Source organism: Oncorhynchus mykiss, chromosome 10 (assembly GCF_057628025.1).
Source record: "Oncorhynchus mykiss isolate SJ-2025 chromosome 10, ASM5762802v1, whole genome shotgun sequence".
NCBI lineage: Eukaryota > Metazoa > Chordata > Actinopteri > Salmoniformes > Salmonidae > Oncorhynchus > Oncorhynchus mykiss.
This window is the reverse complement of record NC_143031.1, coordinates 50501942-50524641: the sequence shown is the minus strand read 5'-3', so window position 1 is coordinate 50524641 and position 22700 is coordinate 50501942. Positions and strand designations below refer to the sequence as shown.

At 45.4% G+C, this 22700-nt stretch overlaps 1 protein-coding gene and 1 long non-coding RNA gene across 3 annotated transcripts in view; both read right to left on the bottom strand.

Annotated features, from left to right (window-relative positions):
- LOC149980048 (uncharacterized) overlaps window positions 1–22700 on the bottom strand; it is a 242647-nt gene that overhangs the window by 59038 nt on the left and 160909 nt on the right. The window lies entirely within an intron of this gene.
- Window positions 1–22700, bottom strand: part of LOC110534209 (calcium-binding protein 8) — an 84284-nt gene that overhangs the window by 47210 nt on the left and 14374 nt on the right. For both annotated transcript variants that reach the window (XR_005034171.2, XM_036933321.2), the window contains exons 3-4: window positions 5942–6085; window positions 2509–2621 (exon numbers count right to left, since the gene is read on the bottom strand). Coding sequence is in view for 1 of the 2 variants with exons in the window: in XM_036933321.2 (XP_036789216.2) it covers window positions 2509–2621; window positions 5942–6085 (257 nt within the window). In the remaining variant the exon portion in view is untranslated. The remainder of the gene's footprint in view (window positions 1–2508; window positions 2622–5941; window positions 6086–22700) is intronic.

Genomic DNA, 22700 nt, shown 5'->3' with positions numbered 1-22700 from the left:
GAAAGACAGGGTCCTGAAAAAGGGATGTTTCTTTTTTTGCTGAGTTTAGCTACCTAGCTAAGGATAATGCACTAACTCAGCAGCTAACACAGGCAGCTGTTTCATGGAAACTAGCCAATCCATTGTGCTTTAATTATGTCAATACTAGCTACACTGGTTAGCTAGCTTGGAGGAAGTATTTAGGGTTGCGTGCATTGCGTCTGTGCATTTAGCTAGCTACCGTCCCCTAGCCTACATTGCATAAAAGTGTGATGAGCTCATCCGTGGATGCACAGAGAAAATGCCTTCTTTTCCCCAAATGTTTTGTTGTTGTCTCCTCACGTGGGGGATCGTGCTCTCTGATTGGCTCAAAGTCAAGTTGTTGGCCACTGACGAGCATTGCGATTTTACAAGTACAAATCGGTAGGTTCGTCGCTACCGTGTTGGCAATCAACAGGTACCGCTATTGTTCTAGCAAGAGAAGGAACGGTCTCCCACTGTGATAAGTACCTATCAACAGTCTATCGGCAGTAAGATTCTCAGTGTGTTTCATGCTTCATTCCCTTTCTCTGTTATTCCCTTTCTGTTTCTTATTCCCTTTCTGTCTTTAATAAAACATTTCTCTCCATGCCCCCTTCTCTCCGTGTGTCTACTCTCTGCCTGTCACTCAGTTGTTGTTCTGTCTTCCCTTTTCCCTTGTTTTCTCTATCTATCTCAACCCTTTTTATAATGCAGCAAAAACCACTGAACTAAAAGTAGTTTAGTTTTACTTTCCCCGAAAACATATATTTTCGCTGAACAGAAGTAAATTGAAATACACTACGCACACATACATGCACACACACACACACCCTGGCGTGCCTTTTTTCTTTGGAGACATGGACCCAAATATCCCTTTCCCCATCATCATGGGACAAAAAGGAGAGATCAAAAAGAGAAGAAACAGAAATACAAAGAGTAGAGATGATGGAGAAGAAAGGAGAGAGGAGAGGGGAAGAGAGGAGAGGACTGGAAATGAGAGAAGAAATGAGAGAAGAAAATGTAACCTTTATTTAACTAGGCAAGTCAGTTAGGAACAAATTCTTATTTACAATGACGGCCAAACCCGGAGGACACTGGGCCAATTGTGCACTGCCCTATGGGACTCCCAATCACGTCCGGATGTCATGCAGCCTGGATTCGATCCAGGTACTGCAAGTGACGCCTCTTGCACTGAGATGCAGTGTCTTAGACCACTGCATCACTCTGGGAGCCCGAAAGCTCTCCTTTCTCTCTCCTTTCTCTGACGCAGAGACCCCCCCCCCCTAGAATTACTTTGAAGCCTGTACACATGCACACACGGATGTACGCACACACACACATGCACACGCACACCCTGGCATGTCTTTTTCCTTTAAAGACATGGGCCCTAATGTACCTTTCCCCATCACCATGGGACAAAAGGCAAAGGTATGGGGTCTCTATCTCTGTGTGTGTGTTAATATCTATCAAAAACAGGTTTTTGAGCAAGCATCTCCACGTGCCTTGACTGCAGAAGCCGTCACAGAGGGAGGGAGAAGAGGAGAGTAGGGGCAGAAGGAGGAGAGGGGAACAGAAGAGGAGGATATGGGGATTTGGGGAAATGAGATAAAGGAGACATCAAAAAGCGAGAAAAGGGGTAGAGATGATGGAGAAAAAAAGGAGAGAGGAGAGGACTGGAAAATAAGAAAGGAAGAGAAGAGGATGAAAGGAAAGGGGGTAGAGCAAATTAGGACAGGAAAAGAGAAGAGAAAGGAATAGAAAGGAGATAGACTGTTCTCTCTGCTACCGCACGGCAAGCGCCACGTCTAGGTCCAAGAGCGCCAAGTCTAGGTCCAAGAGGCTTCTAAACAGCTTCTACCCCAAGCCATAAGACTCCTGAACAGCTAATCAAATGGCAACCCAGACTATCCCCCCACCCCCACCCCACGCTGCTGCTACTCTCTGTTATCATCTATGCATTGCCACTTTAATAACCCTACCTGCATGTACATGATTATCTCAACTACGTCGACAGCGGTGCACCCGCATATTGACACATTGACTCTGAACTGGTACTGGTATATAGGCCCGCTATTGTTATTTACTGCTGCTCATTAATTATTCATTTTTCTTATATCTGAATTTTTTTTGGAGGGGGGTTATTTTCTTAAAACTGCATTGTTGGTTAAGGGCTTGTAAGTGAGCATTTCGCTGTAAGGTCTACTACCTGTTGTATTCAGAGCATGTGACAAATACCATTTGATTTGAGAAAAGAGCAGAAAAACAGAAGAGAAGAGAGGCGAGAACCCACTGGGCAAAGACATCCTTACATTGATGACTTTTAAAAAATCAACATTGATTCGACATCATCACATTGAATTTTCGGGTTGAAATTGCGTGGTAACAATGTTGATTCAACCAGTTTTGGCCCAAGAGACCAGAACTGAAGAGAAGAGGAGAGAAGAGGATTTGACAGGAGAAAATAGAAGATAAGTGAAGTCAAGAGAGGAAAGGACTATGTGGTCCTACCTGCCAGAAGATGTTATCGATGGTGCTTCCTCGGAAGCCTTCTCTGGTCTCAGATGACAGAAGTTTGGGTCCCAGTATCGTCACAAACTCTTCAAAGTCCACCTGGCCATCACCTATACAGACACACACACACACACACACACACACACACACACACACACACACACACACACACACACACACACACACACACACACACACACACACACACAGTCTTGTAGACCGCTGGTCCCCAACCCCCGGGCACATTCTCTACCGGGCCGCACGGAAAGGATACATTCATTTTAAATAGTTTTAATCGGTTAGATAAAATAATAATTGTATACAATTATAGGCTATTTGTGTAGTAAATACATTGAACTTGGTGCAGTCTGTCCGTCCTTTTCTCACCACTCTAATTATCTCTGTCACACCCACAACAGTTTACAGATTTTGAACTTGAGTAATGAGTTCATCACGGTCTGTGTGAGCTGTGTTGCCCGTCAACTTTGGACTAGCTAGCTACGTTAGCTGACATGAATAAGAACAAACAAACGTTGCTGGAGAGATTCTTCGGAAGGGGTAAGAGAGATCAAAGGCCCAACGACGATGTCGATAATGCAGAGACAGCAGAGCCTGAGACTTTGAAAAAAAGAAAGCCTCATTCAATAGAAAATATGATGAGTCCTACCTAAAATATGGCTTTATTGCGACAGGTGACTCGCATGCTCCTAGCCCCCTGTGCGTAGTATGTGGAGATAGGCTATCTAACAAGGCAATGAACGCCCTCAAAACTGCTTCGGCACATCGAATCCAAGAACCCTGCACTTAAAGACAAACCTGTTGAATTTTTGAACGAAGAAAACGTGAACAAGAAGGACAGAAGCAAGTCTTGGAAGTCACCGCATTAACAAACGTGGCTGCACTGAGAGCATCATACTTAGTGGCTAGCCGTATTGCTAAGGCCAAGAAGCCTTTCACTATTGGCGAGGAGCTGATTCTACCTGCTGCTAAGGACATTTGCCGTGAACTCTTAGGACAGGCTGCAGCTAAAAAGATATCATAGGTTCCTCTTTCGGCTACCACCATCACTAGGCGAATTGATGAAATAGCGTTGGACGTTGAGGCACAATTGTTTAGAGGCTTAAAACCTCTTAAGAATCTGACCATTTTTTCAATTTCTTCCTTAAATGACATGCCCAAATCTAACTGCTTGTAGCTCAGGCCCTCAAGCAAGGACATGCATTTCTTGGTACCATTTGAAAGGAAACACTTTGAAGTTTGTGGAAATGTGAACGGAATGTAAGAGAATATAACACATTAGATCTGGTAAAAGATAATACAAAGAAAACACCAAACTTGAAAAAAAAGTGTGCCATCGTCATGAAATCTAAGAGAAAGGCCATAACATATTATTACATCCCAAATGCAATTCAGATATTAACCACTAGATGGCAGCAGTGTATGTGCAAAGTTTTAGACTGATCCAATGAACCATTGCATTGCTGTTCAAAATGTTGTGTCAAGACTGCTCAAATGTTCCTAATTTGTTTATTAACGAGTTGCCGTGGTATGCAATCCAGGTTGACAAATCTAACGATGTCGACAACAAGGCAATACTGCTTGTTTATGTGTGATATATATTTCAGGATGGTGTGCATGAGGATATGTTGTGTGCGCTGTCCCTGCCGACTAACACAGCGGCCGCAGAACTTTTCAAGTCTTTGGATGATTACATGTCAGGAAAATTGGATTGGTCATTCTGTGTTGGCGCATGGACGGATGGGGCTGCTGCCATGACTGGACGGCTGTCTGGTTTCACTACCGGGTTAAAGAGGCTGAGCCTGAACGTGAGTCTAAGCACTGTGTCATGCACAGAGAAATGCTGGCTAGCCGAAAAATGTCACCTGAATGTAATGTCATATTGAATGATGTTATTAAAGTTATCAATCACATCAAAGCACACGCCCTTAATTCACATCTGTTTGGGCAGCTTTGTGAGGAAATGGACGCAGAACACAAACACCTTCTCTTATACACTGAAGTCAGATGGCTATCCTGGGGGAGATCGCTTGCCAGAGTGTTTGTGTTACGAGAGCTGCTGCAGAGATTTCTTTCAAAAATAAGTCACCACTGGCAGCACATTTCAATGACGAGGAATGAGTCGCAAAACTCGCTTACCTGTGCGACATATTCAACCTGCTCAACGAACTCAATCTGTCACTTCAGGGGAGAATGACAACTGTCTTTAAGTTGGCAGATAAAGTGGCTGCATTCAAAGCCAAACTGGAACTGTGGGGACGGCGAGTGGACAGGGGCATATTTTACATGTTCCAAACATTAGCGGGGATTTTCAGAGAGACTGAGACTGGGCCGTCTTTCTCCCAGCTGGTGCGTGATCACCTAGCTTTGCTGTCAATGGAGTTCGAGCGTTACTTGTCCAAACTTTGACTGGTACTATAATCATATGACTATTTGTATTGACCCCCTGTTATCTATGCATAGACACTTTACCCCTACCTACATGTACATATTACCTCAATTACCTTGACTAACTTGTACCCCTGCATATTGACTCGGTACCAGTGCCCCCTGTATATAGCCTTGTTGTTGTTATTTATCGTGTTACTTTTCTTTACTTCAGTTTATTTAGTAAATATTTTCTTAACTCTTTTATAATTATTTTTAACTGCATCGTTGGTTAAGGGCTTGTAAGTAAGCATTTCACAGTAAGGTCTACATGTATTTGGCGCATGTGACAAATAAAATGTAATTTGACTCACATACACATACACACACACATAGATTTGCCTTTCAGAGAGCAACCTGTGTGTGTGTTCAGGGTCGGTCTTAGCTTTTTGGGGTCCTGTTTTTTTACCATAGAGCAGAGAGAATAATTTGCAGTTTTACAGCTAATTTCCTGCAATTCTACACATTTTGCCAATACTTTTTCCATGTTAATTATATCTGAGTGAGAGTGACTGACAAAATCAATGAGGAACCCCTGGAGGTCAGGACCCCTTGCACCTGCTCTGAGTGCCCGGTTGGTATTCGGCCATGACAGCTGGCTATATTAACTTACCAATTAAAAAATTGTTAGCTGACATGCTAATTGATTGACTATCGGTGACTGACATAACCAGAGAAAAACTGCAGATGGACAACCAAATCTGCACCTTGTGCATTCTACTATTATAACGCTCAACAATAAGCTGAGGCCACAACTGTGTTCCTAAACTGGTATATAGGGTGAATGCAAACACAGACACAGTGTACATACAGCATGAACCCACTCTCCCACACTGCTGAGACTTGGAGGTGTAATTGATTCATTAACCTTGGAAAAATGCGTTTAGGAAATCACAGACTAAGACTTTCAGTGTGTGTGCCTACATACAGTATAGGCCAATGTGTGGGTGTGTGTGTGTGTGTGTCTTTCATTCTTATGTCTCACCGTCCATGTCCAGTCTCTGCATGATGATGGCCAGCTCCACCTCGCTAGGCATGTATCCCAGGGACCTCATAGCCATGCCCAGCTCCTGCTTAGAGATGAACCCGTTCCCATCCCGATCCAGCACCCGGAATGCCTGCCGGATCTCTGCACAGGGACACACATACACTGAGTGTACAAAAAAATGTATGACATCTGTCCTTTCCATGACATAGACTGACCAGGTGAATCCAGGTGAAAGCTATGATCCCTTATTGATGTCACTTGTTAAATCCACTTCAATCAGTGTGAAATGGAGGAGACAGGTTAAAAAAATATTCTTAAGTCTTGAGACAATTGAGACATGGATTGGGTATGTGTGCCATTCAGAGTGTTAACAGGAAAAATGTAAGTGCCTTTGAACGGATTATGGAAGGAGGTGCCAGGCGCACCGGTTTGTGTAAAGAACCACGGGTGCAACTTTCACTGGGGATGGGGGACATGTCCCCCCCACGTTCTAAAATTGCATTTCCCCCCCAGTTTTATAATTGGATTGTGATAATAAACAAGGCAACAGTGTGCTTTAGGACCATGCGGATGCCTCCGAATATTGGGTATGTTGTTTGGAGTGTTTATGGACTGGATAATTATACATTTTTTAAATAATACAATAATTATGTCTCGTCCACCTCTAAAACCAAAGTTGCGCCACTTCAAGAACTGCAACGCTGCTGGGTTTTTCACACTCAACATTTTCCTGTGTGTATTAAAAATAATCCACCACCCAAAGGACATCCAACCAACTTGATATAACTGTGGGAAGCATTGGAGTCAACATGGGCCAGCATCCCTATGGAAAGCTTTCAACACCTTGTAGAGTCCATGCCCCAACGAATTGAGGCTGTTCTGAACTCAAAAGTGGAAGGGTGCAACTCAATATTAGGAAGGTGTCCTTAATGTTTTGTAAACTCAGTGTCCCCATGCACCGGCAAAAAACCATGCATGTACACACATTTGTACAAAAACACGCATGCACACACAGACATATTCAATAAAATAAAATAAAATATATTTGTCACATACACATGGTTAGCAGATGTTAATGCGAGTGTAGCGAAATGCTTGTGCTTCTAGTTCCGACAATGCAGTAATAAACCAACGAGTAATCTAACCTAACAATTCCAAAACTACTACCTTATACACACAGGTGTAAAGGGATACAGAATATGTACATAAAGATATATGAATGAGTGATGGTACAGAACGGCATAGGCAAGATGCAGTAGATGGTATCGAGTAGAGTATATACATATGAGATGAGTAATGTAGGGTATGTAAACAAAGTAGCATAGTTTAAAGTGGCTAGTGATACATGTATTACATAAAGATGCAGTAGATGAAATAGGGTACAGTATATACATATGAGGTTTCATGAGATGAGTAATGTAGGGTATGTAAACATTATATTAAGTAGCATTGTTTAAAGTGGCTAGTGATACATTTTCCATCAATTTCCATCAATTCCCATTATTAAAGTGGCTGGAGTTGAGTCAGTGTGTTGGCAGCAGCCACTCAATGTTAGTGGTGGCTGTTTAACAGTCTGATGGCCTTGAGATAGAAGCTGTTTTTCAGTCTCTCGGTCCCAGCTTTGATGCACCTGTACTGACCTCGCCTTCTGGATGATAACGGGGTGAACAGGCAGTGGCTCGGGTGGTTGATGTCCTTGATGATCTTTATGGCCTTCTTGTGACATCGGGTGGTGTAGGTGTCCTGGAGGGCAGGTAGTTTGCCCCCGGTGATGCGTTGTGCAGACCTCACTACCCTCTGCAGAGCCTTACGGTTGTGGGCGGAGCAGTTGCCGTACCAGGCGGTGATACAGCCCGACAGGATGCTCTCGATTGTGCATCTGTAGAAGTTTGTGAGTGTGTTTGGTGACAAGCCAAATTTCTTCAGCCTCCTGAGGTTGAAGATGCACTGCTGCGCCTTCTTCACAATGCTGTCTGTGTGGGTGGACCAATTCAGTTTGTCTGTGATGTGTACGCCGAGGAACTTAAAACTTACTACCCTCTCCACTACTGTCCCATCGATGTGGATAGGAGGGTGCTCCCTCTGCTGTTTCCTGAAGTCCACAATCATCTCCTTTGTTTTGTTGACCTTGAGTGTGAGGTTATTTTCCTGACACCACACTCCGAGGGCCCTCACTTCCTCCCTGTAGGCCGTCTCGTCGTTGTTGGTAATCAAGCCTACCACTGTAGTGTCATCCGCAAACTTGATGATTGAGTTGGAGGCGTGCATGGCCATGCAGTCATGGGTGAACAGGGAGAACAGGAGAGGGCTCAGAATGCACCCTTGTGGGGCCCCAGTGTTGAGGATCAGCGGGCTGGAAATGTTGTTACCTACCCTCACCACCTGGGGGCGGCCCGTCAGGAAGTCCAGTACCCAGTTGCACAAGGCGGGATCAAGACCCAGGGTCTCGAGCTTGATGACGAGTTTGGAGGGTACTATGGTGTTAAATGCTGAGCTGTCGTCGATGAACAGCATTCTCACATAGGTATTCCTGTTGTCCAGATGGGTTAGGGCAGTGTGCAGTGTGGTTAAGACTGCATTGTCTGTGGACCTATTTTGGCAGTAAGCAAATTGGAGTGGGTCTAGGGTGTCAGGTAGGGTGGAGGTGATATGGTCCTTGACTAGTCTCTCAAAGCATTTCATGATGACGGAAGTGAGTGCTACAGGGCGGTAGTCGTTTAGCTTAGTTACCTTAGCTTTCTTGAGAACAGGGACAATGGTGGCCCTCTTGAAGCATGTGGGAACAGCAGACTGGGATAAGGATTGATTGAATATGTCTGTAAACATACCAGCCAGCTGGTCTGCGCATGCTCTGAGGACGTGGCTGGGGATGCCGTCTGAGCCTGCAGCCTTGTGAAGGTTAACACGTTTAAATGTTTTCCTCACGTCAGCTGCAGTGAAGGAGAGTCCGCAGGTTTTGGTTGCGGGCCGTGTCAGTGGCACTGTATTGTCCTCAAAGCGGGCAAAAAAGTTATTTAGTCTGCCTGGGAGCAAGACATCCTGGTCTGTGACGGGGCTGGTTTTCTTTTTGTAATCCGTGATTGACTGTAGACCCTGCCACATACCTCTTGTGTCTGAGCCATTGAATTGTGACTCTACTTTGTCTCTATACTGACGCTTAGCTTGTTTGATTGCCTTTCGGAGGGAATAGCTACACTGTTTGTATTCGGTCATGTTTCCGGTCACCTTTCCCTGGTTAAAAGCAGTGGTTCGCGCTTTCAGTTTCACGCGAATGCTGCCATCAATCCACGGTTTCTGGTTTGGGAACAACATCATCAATGCACTTTCTAATGAATTCGCTCACCGAATCAGCGTATTCGTCAATGTTGTTGGACGCAATGCGGAACATATCCCAGTCCGCGTGATCGAAGCAATCTTGAAGCGTGGAATCAGATTGGTCGGACCAGCGTTGAACAGACCTGAGTGCGGGAGCTTCTTGTTTTAGTTTCTGTCTGTAGGCAGGGAGCAACAAAATGGAGTCATGGTCAGCTTTTCCGAAAGGAGGGCGGGGGAGGGCTTTATATGCGTCGCGGAAGATAAAATAGCAATGATCCAAGGTTTTACCAGCCCTGGTTGCGCAATCGATATGCTGATACAATTTAGGGAGTCTTGTTTTCAGATTAGCCTTGTTAAAATCCCCAGCTACAATGAATGCAGCCTCAGGATATGTGGTTTCCAGTTTGCAAAGAGTTAAATAAAGTTCGTTCAGGGCCATCGATGTGTCAGCTTGGGGGAGAATATATACGGCTGTGATTATAATCGAAGAGAATTCCCTTGGTAGATAATGCGGTCGACATTTGATTGTGAGGAATTCTAAGTCAGGTGAACAGAAGGACTTGAGTACCTGTATGTGTTTGTGGTCACACCATGTCTCGTTAATCATAAGGCATATGCCCCCGCCCCTCTTCTTACCAGAAAGATGTTTGTTTCTGTCGGCGCGATGCATGAAGAAACCAGCTGGCTGCACCGATTCCGTTAGCGTCTCTCGAGTCAGCCATGTTTCCGTGAAGCAAAGAAAGTTACAGTCTCTGATGTCCCTCTGGAATGCTACCCTTGCTCGGATTTCATCAACCTTGTTGTCAAGAGACTGGACATTGGTGAGTAGTGTGCTAGGGAGTGGTGCGCGATGTGCCCGTCTCCGGAGCCTGACCAGAAGACCGCTACGTTTCCCTCTTTTACGAAGTCTTTGTTTTGGATCGCAGGCTGGGATCCATTCCGTTGTCCTGGGTGGAGGGCAGAACACAGGATCCGCTTCGGGAAAGTCATATTCCTGGTCGAACTGATGGTGAGTTGACGTAGCTCTTATATTCAGTAGTTCTTCCCGACTGTATGTAATGAAACCTAAGATGACCTGGGGTACCAATGTAAGAAATAACACGTAAAAAAAACAAAAAACTGCATAGTTTCATAGGAACGCAAAGCGAGGCGGTCATCTCTGTTGGCGCCGGAAATAGTCCACAATCAAACATTAATTCAAGTCATCATATGATTACTGGCTCTGTTTATGTTGTCTTCTTGCCTTCCAATTTCCTTCCAATTTCATTACCTGCTTCTCGCTCTCTCTCTCTCACTCTCCCGTTTGCTGCTTTTCATTACTCCTCATTACAGGGCGATAGATAGCCTAGCGATCAGAGAGTTGGGCCAGTAACTGAAGGGTTGCTAGATCAAATCCCTGAGCTGACAAGGTAAAAATCTGTCATTCTGCTCCTGAACAAGGCAGTTAACCCACTGTTCCTAGGCCATCATTGTAAATAAGAATTTGTTCTTAACTGACTAGTCAGGAGCGTTAAATAGTTAAATAAATGGGGGAAAAGGCAGGAGATAAATAAATGTAACTGACATATTTGCCCTACAGCTCCATTCCTGCATTCACCACACAATCAATATGAACCAATCAGACATGATACAATGATAAGTCTCAACATCAGACAATCAAACATGAGACAGCGATAAGCCTAATACTGACAGGAAGTATTTTTTACTGCCAAAGCATTTGTGTTTAACTCCCTTTGCTGAGATGTTATTTTTCTTCGTTCTTTGTATCCATCTCTCTCTCTCTCTCTCTCTCTCTCGCTCCCATTCTCTCCATCTCCTTCTCTCCTTCTCCTCTCCTGCCCCCCCCCCTCTCTCTCTGTCGCTGCCTTCTCTTCCCCCGTCTCTCTGTTGTGGTTTATTTCAGTAACTTACTGTATTTAACCAACCCATGGGGGAGTCACACTCCTTTCAGAGGGAACACTTTTACATGCAACACCTACAGCTTTTCCACAGACTCCTCTCAGTTAAAACACTATATGTAGAGCCACCTATGGCTCTGGTCGAAAGTACTGCACTATATAAGGAAGAGAGTATCACTTGGGATTTGCCCTGTAACTCAGTCCTGTGAAGTCAACTCTGTCCAGCAGACAGGGGACATCTTAAAGACTTTAGGAGACCTTCCCATTAGGTCCTTTTTTGGCGTTTTGGCGAGACGTTATCCCACTGATGTTCTGAGAACATTTTAGGAACATTAAAACACCTTGGGACCACAAGAGGACATTTAGTACAGGTCCTAGTTTGGTCACAGAATAACGCTATAATAAGATACACTACATGGCAAAAAGTGTGTGGACACCTTCTCATCGAACATCTCATTCCAAAATCATGGGCAATAATATGGAATTGGTCCCCCCTTTAATGCCACAGAATCGTCTAGAATGTCATTGTATGCTCTAGCGTTAAGATTTCCCTTCACTGGAACTAAGGAGCCTAGCCCGAACCATGAAAACAGCACAGCTACAGACCATTATTACCCCTCCTCCCAACTTTACAGTTGGCCCTCTGCATTCAGCAGGTAGCGTTCTCCTGGCATCCGACAAACCCATATTTGTCCGTCGGAATGCCAAATGGTGAAGCGTGAGTCATCACTTCAGTGAATGCATTTCCACTGCTCCAGAGTCTAATGGCGGCAAGGTTTACACCACTCCAGCCGAAGCTTGGCATTGCGCATGGTAATCTTAGGCTTTTGTGGGCTGCACAGCCATCGAAACCCATTTCATGACGCTCCTGACAAACAGTTATTGTGCTGACGTTGCTTCCAGAGGCAGTTTGGAACTCGGTAGTGAGCGTTGCAACCAAGGACAGATGATTTTTTACGCATTATGCGCATCAGCACTTGTGTTCTGTGAGCTTATGTGGCCTACCACTTCGCTATTGTTGTTTCTAGAGTTTCCACTTCACAATAACAGCACTTACAGTTGACCCGGGAAGCTCTACCAGGACACGTTGAAAGTCACCGAGCTCTTCAGTACGGGCCACTCTACTGCCAATGTTTGTCTATGGAGATTGCATGGCGGTGTGCTCAAATATATACACCTGTGGGTGTGGCTGAAAAACCTGAATCCACTAATTTGGACATGTAGTGGATCATATATTAAGCATTACCCAGTTAAAATAGACATTGAACTTGAACCCTGTAGGAATCCTTGAACTAGCCGTCAGACAGGTTTTTGTATAGAGACCTCAGAAATTCAGTGTAACTACATAACATTTCCTGTCTCCTTATGTTAAGGGGCGAAAACGGTTTTCATGGGCATACAAATCCCCCAAAATGTACAAGATTGTAAAATCTAATGCTTCTTATTCAAAGAGTCACCTTACCTTGATACTTAAAACTTATACGGATATTGTCCTTAATGTGGTTCTTCAATGATTATACATAATACATAATACTTGTTGGATGTGCACGGTGTTGAGCTGTTTAATGACACCATGATATATTCGCACATCATCATCTGATCCAGGAAGGAATTTTCTGAATGACAGTCAAGTGACTAACAGCTGTTGTGATAGCGCCTGCAATTCAACAACAGCCCAGTGCTGGAAAAGGTGTTCATGAGGAATGTCCAGAATATTTTGGTGTCTCACTCATTATGCCGGTGAAGACAGTTGTGCCTGGAACCACCTTGGATCTAATATCTAGTGAATTAATGTTGATCATCTGTTGTTGTCTGCTTGATTTACAGCAGGGTCTCGTTATATTTAACACAGAAAAGCATCAAGGTAATGAGTTCATGTTTTCGTATGTCTTTGTGCCTCGGATTAGACACTGAGTCTACCGTTTGCAATTCCGTAGGATAGACTATCAATGCATTAGCAAGGCCCAAAAAATGCATTATTCTTAAACTGTTAATGGGTGGGTCCTATATTAGTACCTACAGTTGAAGTCGGAAGTTTACAAACACTTTAGCCAAATACATTTAAACTCAGTTTTCACAATTCCTGACATTTAATCCTCGAAAAAAATCCCCGTCTTTGGTCAGTTAGGATCACCACTTTATTTTAAGAAAGTGAAATGTCAGAATAATAGTAGAGAGAATGATTTATTTCAGCTTTTATTTCTTTCATCACATTCCCAGTGGGTCAGAAGTTTACATACAATCAATTTGTATTTGGTACCATTGCCTTTAAATTGCCATTGCCTCACCCTTTTTCCTCTAAACATAATGATGGTCATTATGGCCAAACGGTTCTATTTTTGTTCCATTAGACCAGAGGACATTTCTCAAAAAAACAACAATCTTTGTCCCCATGTGCAGTTGCAAACTGTAGTCTGGCTTTTTTATGGAGATTTTGGAGCAGTGTCTTCTTCCTTGCTGAGCAGCCTTTCAGGTTATGACGATATAGGACTTGTTTTACTGTGGATATAGATACTTTTGTACCTGTTTCCTCCAGCATCATCACAAGGTCCTTTGATGTTGTTCTGGGATTGATTTGGGATTGATGTGCACTTTCGCGCCACAGTACATTCATCTCTAGGAGACAGAATGCGTTTCCTCCCCGAGCGGTATGACCGCTGCATGGTCCCATGGTGTTTATACTTGCGTACTATTGTTTGTACAGATGAACGTGGTACCTTCAGGCATTTGGAAATTGCTCCCAAGGATGAACCAGACTTGTGGAGGTCTACAATTTATTTTCTGAGGTCTTGGCTGATTTCTTTTGATTTTCCCATGATGTCAAGCAAAGAGGCACTGAGTTTGAAGGTAGGCCTTGAAATACATCCACAAGGTACACCTCCAATTGACTCAAATGATGTCAATTAGCCTATCAGAACTTCTAAAGCCATGACATAGTTTTCTGGAATTTTCCAAGCTGTTTAAAGGCACAGTCAACTTAGTGTATGTAAACTTCTGACCCACTGGAATTGTGATAAAATTAATTACAAGTGATATAATCTGTCTGTAAACAATTGTTGGAAAAAATGCTTGTGTCATGCAGAAAGTAGATGTCCTAACCGACTTGCCAAAACTAGTTTGTTAACGACAAATTTGTGGAGTGGTTGAAAAACAAGTTTCAATGACTCCAACCTAAGTGTATGTAAACTTCCGACTTCAACTGTATATGTACAATTACACAATTGTATACCATTGAGGTCCTTGAAAATTACAATTAAGTGCTTGAAAAAGTCCCTGAAAGTCCTTGAATTTGACTTGCCAATGTCTGTATGAACCCTGCTTAACTTAAGGATCCAACCCTTTAAAAAAATGTTTTGCCTAAAATTATATACCCAAATCTAACTGCCTGTAGCTCAGGACCTGAAGCAAGGATATGCATATTCTTGACACCATTTGAAAGAAAAACTTTTGTTTGTGGAAATGTGAAATTAATGCAGGAGAATATAACACATTAGATCTGGTAAAAGATAATACAAAGAAAAAAAGATGCGTTTTTCCCAAAAAATGTATTATTCCAGCCCAGGAAAAATTTAGATTTTGGCCACTAGATGGCAGCAATGAATGTGCAATGTTTTAGACTGATCCAATGAACCATTGCATTCCAGTTCAAAATGTTGTATCAAGACTGCCCAAATGTGCATTTTCAAGTTCCTAATTGTGCACTCTCCTCAAACAATAGCATGTTTTTCTTCCACTGTAATTGCTACACTAATTTGGACAGTGCAGTTAGATCCCGTAGAGGTTAAAGGATGTATAGTTCTAGGCCTCTGTTTTTGTATAGGTGGAGTTACAGGTCAATTTGCATATATTCCTCTAAATACACATGTGGAACTGCATAACAATTATTTTTAATGACATTTTAATTGCACATTGGCCCCATGATTTATAGAAAGACCCACAAGTATTTTTGGAAATGTGGTTCAAAGTACCAATAGCAGAACAACAATGATCAAATTATAAATACATTTGCAGAATGTCTGGTCAGTTGTTTTGCCTTTGTACCTGGATTGCATATCTTAGATCCACTTTTTCAAAACTTTAAATACAATTGTCATCAATAAATATCATTTTTCACAACATTGTGGACATGCAGAGAATGAAGTTGGGTTACTTCTACTTCTACTGAAGTAATTCTCTGGGTTAGTGCAAAGTCACCATATCCAACATTGTGACTTTCCATTACAGAGCTTTGCTTTGATGTGGGTTGAGACCAATACATTCATATTAGTTGTGTTCCTCCACTGTAGTCACCTTTCCTTATTTTTCAACAATTCAAGTTTTTCCGTCAATGACGTATGGGATTTGATAGGAGTGACGCAAAATCCAACCTGGCTTCCGTTGACACTTTTTTTGGTGCGCCAGGACCATTCACAGTTGAGCTCGCTCAGTTTAGCTTACCGCTGATTGGCAAATTTATCAATACTTTTTTTGTCAAGGGAGGTCAGATACTCACTGGCTTCTCTTGCCTTCAATGCTATGGGCAGCAACAATGTCATACTCGTTTCGACAAGACGTCATCAAATAGATGGCCTATTGGTAGAGACACAAAGGGGCGCTGTTTCACTCATTCGGATGTTTTCTCCTTTTCTCCACATTCAACCTCTTGCGAATTGAAGGAAAATGATGAAGCAGAGACAAAATATATATTTTATGTTTTTGTATTTTTTATTTGTACATTTTTGGGGGAAGCCTGGCTCCCCTTAGCATCCATGAAAACACACCACTGTCTGATTGTTGAGTGATGGAAACTGTTCTGGGTTCTCATTAAGGTAAGCTTAAAGACTCCCTCTTTATCTATCCCTTCCATATTTCCCATCTGTATCAATTCATCTTCAGAGCCATGGTGTAGACAGAGCACCACTTCTGTATATTTCTCTGTTTGATATTCTCTGACTGAAACCCTTTCCCCCCCCTCTCTCCCCTCCTATCCTCTGTGTCTTTGTACTAATCCAGTCTCAGATGTCTCTTCCGCCTGTCTAAGCTGTCAGTTTTCAGAATGTTTGAGTTAAGTCGCAACACCCATCTAAGCCTGTAAACCTCCCCATTTCAACAGATAATCGCAGAGCTCCTCTTATTCTATCTCCAAACAAAATAAGTGGGATTGACAGAGCGGTTTTCTCTCCTCTGTAGCAAAGTGATTTATCCGTATGCAGCACAAGAGAGAAGCAACATTATCTGCTGTTTCTGAAAGAGCTGCCTCACATTTAATGTAGTTATGAAAGTTCAATCAGTAAGTCTGGTCTGAAAGGATCGCCATTTCATTAATCTAGTAAACTCTACAATTATGTAATGCAGATGCAGGAATTCAGGAAACAAGTGCAGTTAGTGAGTTTAATGCCTAATGAAGCGCAGGTGTGCGTAATGAAGGTTGCCAGGTGTGTATAATGATGGGTTTCCAGGACCAGTGTTTAGCAGACCGGCAATGTTGAGCACCGGAGAGGGGGAACGAGTGGTTGTGACAGAACCCCCTCCCCTGATGCTCGGCTCCAGCCACAGGACAATGAGGAGCGGGCCAGTCCAGACGGCGAAGGTTTAAATCTCAGATGATGTTAGGATCTAGAATGTTGTCCACCGGAACCCAACACCGCTCCTCTGGACCGTACCCCTCCCAGTCCACCAGGTACTAGAGCCGACTCCCACAACATTTGGAGTTCAGGAGGGACCTGACGGCATGGATGGGACTACCCTCAATGTCCAGGGGAGGTGGAGGGGTGTCGTGGGGTACAGCATCAGCCAGGGGACCAGGAACCACCGGCCTGAGAGGGTGAAAAAGAGGGTGAGATCCGGTAGTCATTGGAAAGCTGTAGTCGGTAAGTTACCTCATAGACCCTCCATAGGACTTTGAATGGCCCCACAAACCGGGGGCCCAGCTTCTGGCAAGGCAGGAGGAGCGGGAGGTTCCTGGTGAAGATCCAGATTAGATGGAAAATGAGTGCCTCACTCCACCAGGATGGAAAATGGGTGCCTCACTCCACCTGCTCCCTCTGGCACCGGACGCGTGTTGGTGCCTCACGTGGGCAGCGTCCCAAACCTCTCCTGCATGCCGGAACCACTCATCCACCGCAGGGGCTTCGGTCTGGCTCGGGGTCCACGGAGCAAGGGCCGGCTGGTACCCCAGGACGCACTGAAAGGGAGACAACCCGGTAGAGGAGTGACAAAGTGAGTTCTTGGCGTACTCCGTCCAGGGAAGAAATCAGGACCACTCTCTCTGCTGGTCCTGACAGTGACTCCAGGAGCTGGGGAGATTCCTGTGGATGGTCCTCTCCATCTGCCCATTGGACTGAGGACGGTACCCAAATGTGAGGCTGACCGTGAGCCCCAGCTTGTCCATGAAGACTCGCCATACAAGTGACGTGTAATGAGGACCACGGTCGGAGACAATATCCTCTGGAAGGCCATAGTGCAGGAAGACCTGCTGAAACAGTGCCTCAGCGACCTGAAGAGTGGTATAGAGACCAGAGAGTGGAGTGGAGCGGATGATACCTGGGTGTCCAGCGGCTCATCCCTTAACTCCGCTGGAATGTAGGTGCGCTCCGGAGAACAGGTAGCCAGTGCGGGTTCCCTCTCCAGAGCCTGTCGGATGTCCAGGTCTATGTCCCAGAACACGGGGCAACAATTCGGGAGGGCAGCTAATGGGACCACTTAGGACAGAAACCTCTCCTGAATCATTGAGTTCAGACAAGGCATCAGTTTGGATATTCATGAACCTGGGCGGTATGACAAGGTGAAGTTGAATCTAGTAAAGAAAAGGTCCCACCTTGCTTGGCGCGGGTTCAGCCACCTCCAAGTTCCGATGGTCGGTGAGGATGAGAAACGGGTCCGTGGCGCCCTCCAACCAGTGTCTCCACTCCTCTAAAGCCAACTTCACCGCCAGGAGATCCCAATCACCATCATAGTTCCTCTCTGCAGGGACAGTTTTTTAGCGTAGTATGCAAACGGATGGTTTTTGTGGACTACCTTGTCATTGTGACAGGACGGCCCCCACGCACACTTCTGAGGCATCCACCTCCATCATGAATGCAGCGTAGGGTCTAGGTGTTTCAGCAACGGGGCGGAGGTGAAATGCCTCATCAGCTGCAGGGTTCCACGCCAACTGACGGGGACCACCTTTGAGGAGAGAGGTGAGTTGATGGAGCTGAAGTTCCCGATGAAGCTCCTGTAAAAGTTGCAGTCCCTTTATGGTGGTGGGACTGGCCATGACCTGACCGCATCTACCTTCCTTTCTTCCATAACCACTCACTGTGGGCTGATCTGATATCCCAAGGAGACGACGACCTAATGGAACTGGCACTTCTCCGCTTTCACGTACAGATGGGTCTCCAGCAGGCGCCCCAGGACTACCCGGACATGGGCGATATGATCCTCCAAGGTGGCCGAGTAGATCAGGATGTCGTCAATATACATGACCACCTGGCGCCCAAGCATGTCCCAAAAAACCTAATTTACGAATGCCTGGAACACCGACGTAGCATTGGCTAAACCATAAGGCAGCACCAAGTACTCGTAGTGCCCAGATACCGGGCTGGAGGCCGTATTCCATTCATCCACCTACCAGATGCGGATCAAATTGTAGACACGCCGCAGGTCCAGCTTGGAAAAAACTGGGCCACGCGGAGCTTTTCAATGGTGGCCGGCACCAACGGATGGGGGTAACGGTACTTGGTGGTGATGGCATTGAGACCTCTAGTCAATACACGGACAAAGACCCCCCTCCTTCTTGACAGCCCCAGCATTAGGAGCCATGAGGAGCTACTGCTGGACCTTTTGGAAGGGCTTTGTTCCCTGACGGAACGCCACTACCAAGGGTTCAAGGCTATTATGGAGCAAATCAGTGAGTTAGCTCATAGGCAGCCCTCCATCTCTTGAGACCTCCCAACCAGCCAGTAACCTTTTTACTATTAGTGGTGGGTTTGTACAGCCTACCCCGGCTCCCCGAGAACCCCGATGAACTCCTCCGGAATGATATTCTGGGAATCCTGGAACCTGCCGGGGTTTTCTTTCTCAGTGCTCCCTCAGTATATTATTACGCAAATGATGGGAAGGGCGCTCTCCTGGGCTACGGCAGTTTGGGAGCAATAATCTGCCATTTGTCGTGATCAGGAAGACTTCATTACAGAGGTAAGGAAGGTATTCGATTCTCCGGTATCCGAGAGAGAGGCGGACCGAAAACTACTGGAATTACATGAAGACTCCCGTAGTGTGGCAGATGACGCTGTAGACTTTCGCACGTTGGCCGCCGAGAGTGCCTGGAATCCAGAGTCCCTATACGATACCTTCCTTCAGGGATTATCAGAGGTGATAAAAGATGAACTAGCTGCTCGAGAGTTACCGGTGGACCTTGATTCCCTCCTTGCCCTCACCATTAGGATTAATGGACAGATTAATTGGTCACACTCGTCAATCTGCTGCGGCTCGCTCACCTCCAAAGGAATCCGGAAGTTCCCGAAGGCTGTTTTCCGAGAAGATCCAAGGCCACCCGATCTCCCTCGAGAATCATCGATGACGGGTGAGTCGGATACACCGGAACCTATGCAACTGGGAAGAGCTAGATTATCGCCTAGGGAACGTTCATGCAGGCTAAGCTCCAATAATTGTCTGTATTGTGGTGCTGTAGGGCATTACATAGCCACCTGCCCAGTGAAGAGACCTGAATCCTTATACATCGGGTATCTGGAAACAACAGTGAGTCAATACAGCTTCTCCTCATTGAGTCTCCCCACATCCCTATTGGTTTGGGATTTTCTTGGCTCCAGAAGCACAACCCCGATATTGACTGGACCACGGGCTCAGTCATGGGTTATCCTTATGATTGTGATCCTTATGATTGTGATCCTTATGATTGTGATATTGACCTCCTCCCGGGCACCACACAGCCTCGAGGCCAGCTATATTCCCTGTCTGGTCCTGAGACCAAGGCCATGGAGGAGTACATCGAGGGCTCTCTGGTTGTTGGTAGCGTTCGTCTTTCCTCCTTTCCTGCTGGTGCAGGATTCTTCTTTGTGGGAAAGAAGGACAAGACCCTGCGTCCATGTATTGATTACCGGGGCCTCAATGACATTACACTCAACAATCGGTACCCTCTACCACTCCTCGGCCTTCGGAATGCCTACCACCTTGTGCGGATACGTGAAGGAGATGAGTGGAAGATGGCTTTCAACACTGCCAGTGGACACTATGAGTACCTGGTCATACCGTTTGGACTCACCAACGTGTCCACTGTCTTCCTGGTCAACGATGTGCTCCGGGACATGTTGAATCATTTTGTTTTTGTCTACCTCGACGACATCCTGGTTCTCTCGTTCTGCCCAGGAACACATTTTCCATGCTCGAAAGGTCCATCAGCGCCTCCTGGAAAATCAGTTGTTTGTAAAATCGGAGAAGTGCGTATTCCACCACTCCACTATCTCCTTTCTGGGATACATCATTGCTGAAGGGAATGTTCAGATGGATCCGGAAAAGGTGAGAGCAGTGGTGGATTGGCCCCAGCCTACGTCCAGGGTGCAGCTACAATCATTTCTGGGGTTTTCTAATTTCTACCGCAGTTTCATTCGAGGCTACAGCAACCTGGCGGCTCCTCTCTGCACTCACCTCTTCCCTCCCAAGATACCGTGCACATGGTCTCCAGCAGCGGACAAGGCTTTTGGGGATCTAAAGCAGCGATTCACTACTGCCCCCATCCGGACCCGACTCACCAGTTTGTGGTTGAGGTTGACGCTTCCGACGTGGGAGAAGGGGCCATCCTTTCCCAGCGATCCGTCCAGGACCAAAAGCTTCATCCTTGTGCCTTCATGTCCCATCGTCTCAACCCTGCGAACTATGACATTGGGAACTGGGAACTTATATTGGTTAAGATGGCTCTGGAGGAGTGGAGACACTGGCTGGAAGGGGCGGAACATCTATTTTTGGTATGCACTGCCAAGCGCTTCAACCCAAGGCAAGCTTGTTGGGCTCTGTTATTTAACAGGTTCAATTTCACCATCTCCTACCGCCCCAGGGTGCAAAAACGTGAAGCCGGACACTCTCTCCCATTTGTGCAGTTCCATTGCCACTCCCTCTGAATCTGAGACCATCCTACCTGCCTCATGTTTGGCACTCTGGTCTGCAAGGCACAACACCCCGGCTAACCAGATGTTCGTTCCTGATTCGGCCCGGCCTCAGGTCCTGGAATGGGCTCTCTCCTCCAGTCTTACCTGTCATCCGGGTGCTCGTAGTACCCTGGCTTTCCTCCGACAACGCTTCGGGTGGCCCATCATGGCTCCTGATGTCTCAGCCTTCATTGCATGGTGTGCGCTCAAAGCAAGACTCTGCGGCAAGCTCCGTCTGGTCTCCTTCAGCCACTCCCTGTCCCTCATCGCCCCTGGTCCCATATTTCTCTGCATAGGGCAACCTGTCATCAGCATTTGGCTCTGCGGAGCATTCCTCTGAGACTAGGCCTAACCCAACCTATTCAATAACATTCCATATGATATTCTGCTTCTGTCATTCAGTTAAGCCTGTACTCTATTGAATTACTGCTGCTGCCGCCTGAGTGTGTGTATACAGTGCATTCGGGAAGTACCCCTTGACTTTTTGTTACAACCACATTTTGTTACAACCTTATTCTAAAATGGATTAAAACATTTTTTTTCTATCATCAATTTACATACAATACACCATGATAATTAAGCAAGAACAGGTTTTTAGATATTTTTGCAACAAAACAAATATTATTTTGTTCACATTTACATGACACATTTACAAGTATTCAGACCCTTTACTCTTTACGCCACTCGTGCGTTGTCTTGGCTGTGTGCTTTGGGTTGGTGTCCTGTTGGTTGGTGAACCTTCGCCCCCAGTCTGAGTTTCTGAGCACTGTGGAGCAGGTTTTCATCAAGGATCTCTCTACTTTGCTCCGTTCATCTTTCCCTCAATCCTGACTAGTCTCCCAGTCCCTGCCACTAAAAACATCACCACAGCATGATGCTGCAACCAGCATGCTTCACCGTACAGATGGTGGCAGATTTTCAGACGTGACGCTTGGCATTCAGGCCAAACAGTTCAATCTTGGTTTCAAGTTTCTCACGATTTGAGAGTTCTTGAGGTGCCTTTTTGCAAACTCCAAGTGGGTTGTTATGTGCCTTTTACTGAGGAATGGCTTCTACTATAAAGGCCTAATTGGTGGAGTGCTGCAGAGATGGTTGTCCTTCTGGAAGGTTATCCCATCTCCACAGAGGAATTCTGGAGCTCTATCAGAGTGACCGTGTTCTTGGTCACCTCCCTGGCAAAGTCTCTTCTCCATAGATTGCTCTAGGAAGAGTCTTGGTGGTTCCAAACTGCTTGCATTTAAGAATGATAGATGATAGACCTTCTAAAAAGAAGGCAACTCAATTACCACCCCATCGACGGGGCGATTGCGCGATAGATCTCCTGGTAGACGCTGCACTTCCCAGGAGTCACGTGTATCCTCTCTCACAGGCGGAGACGGAGGCTATGGAAACATATGTTTCCAAATCCCTGCGTTAGGG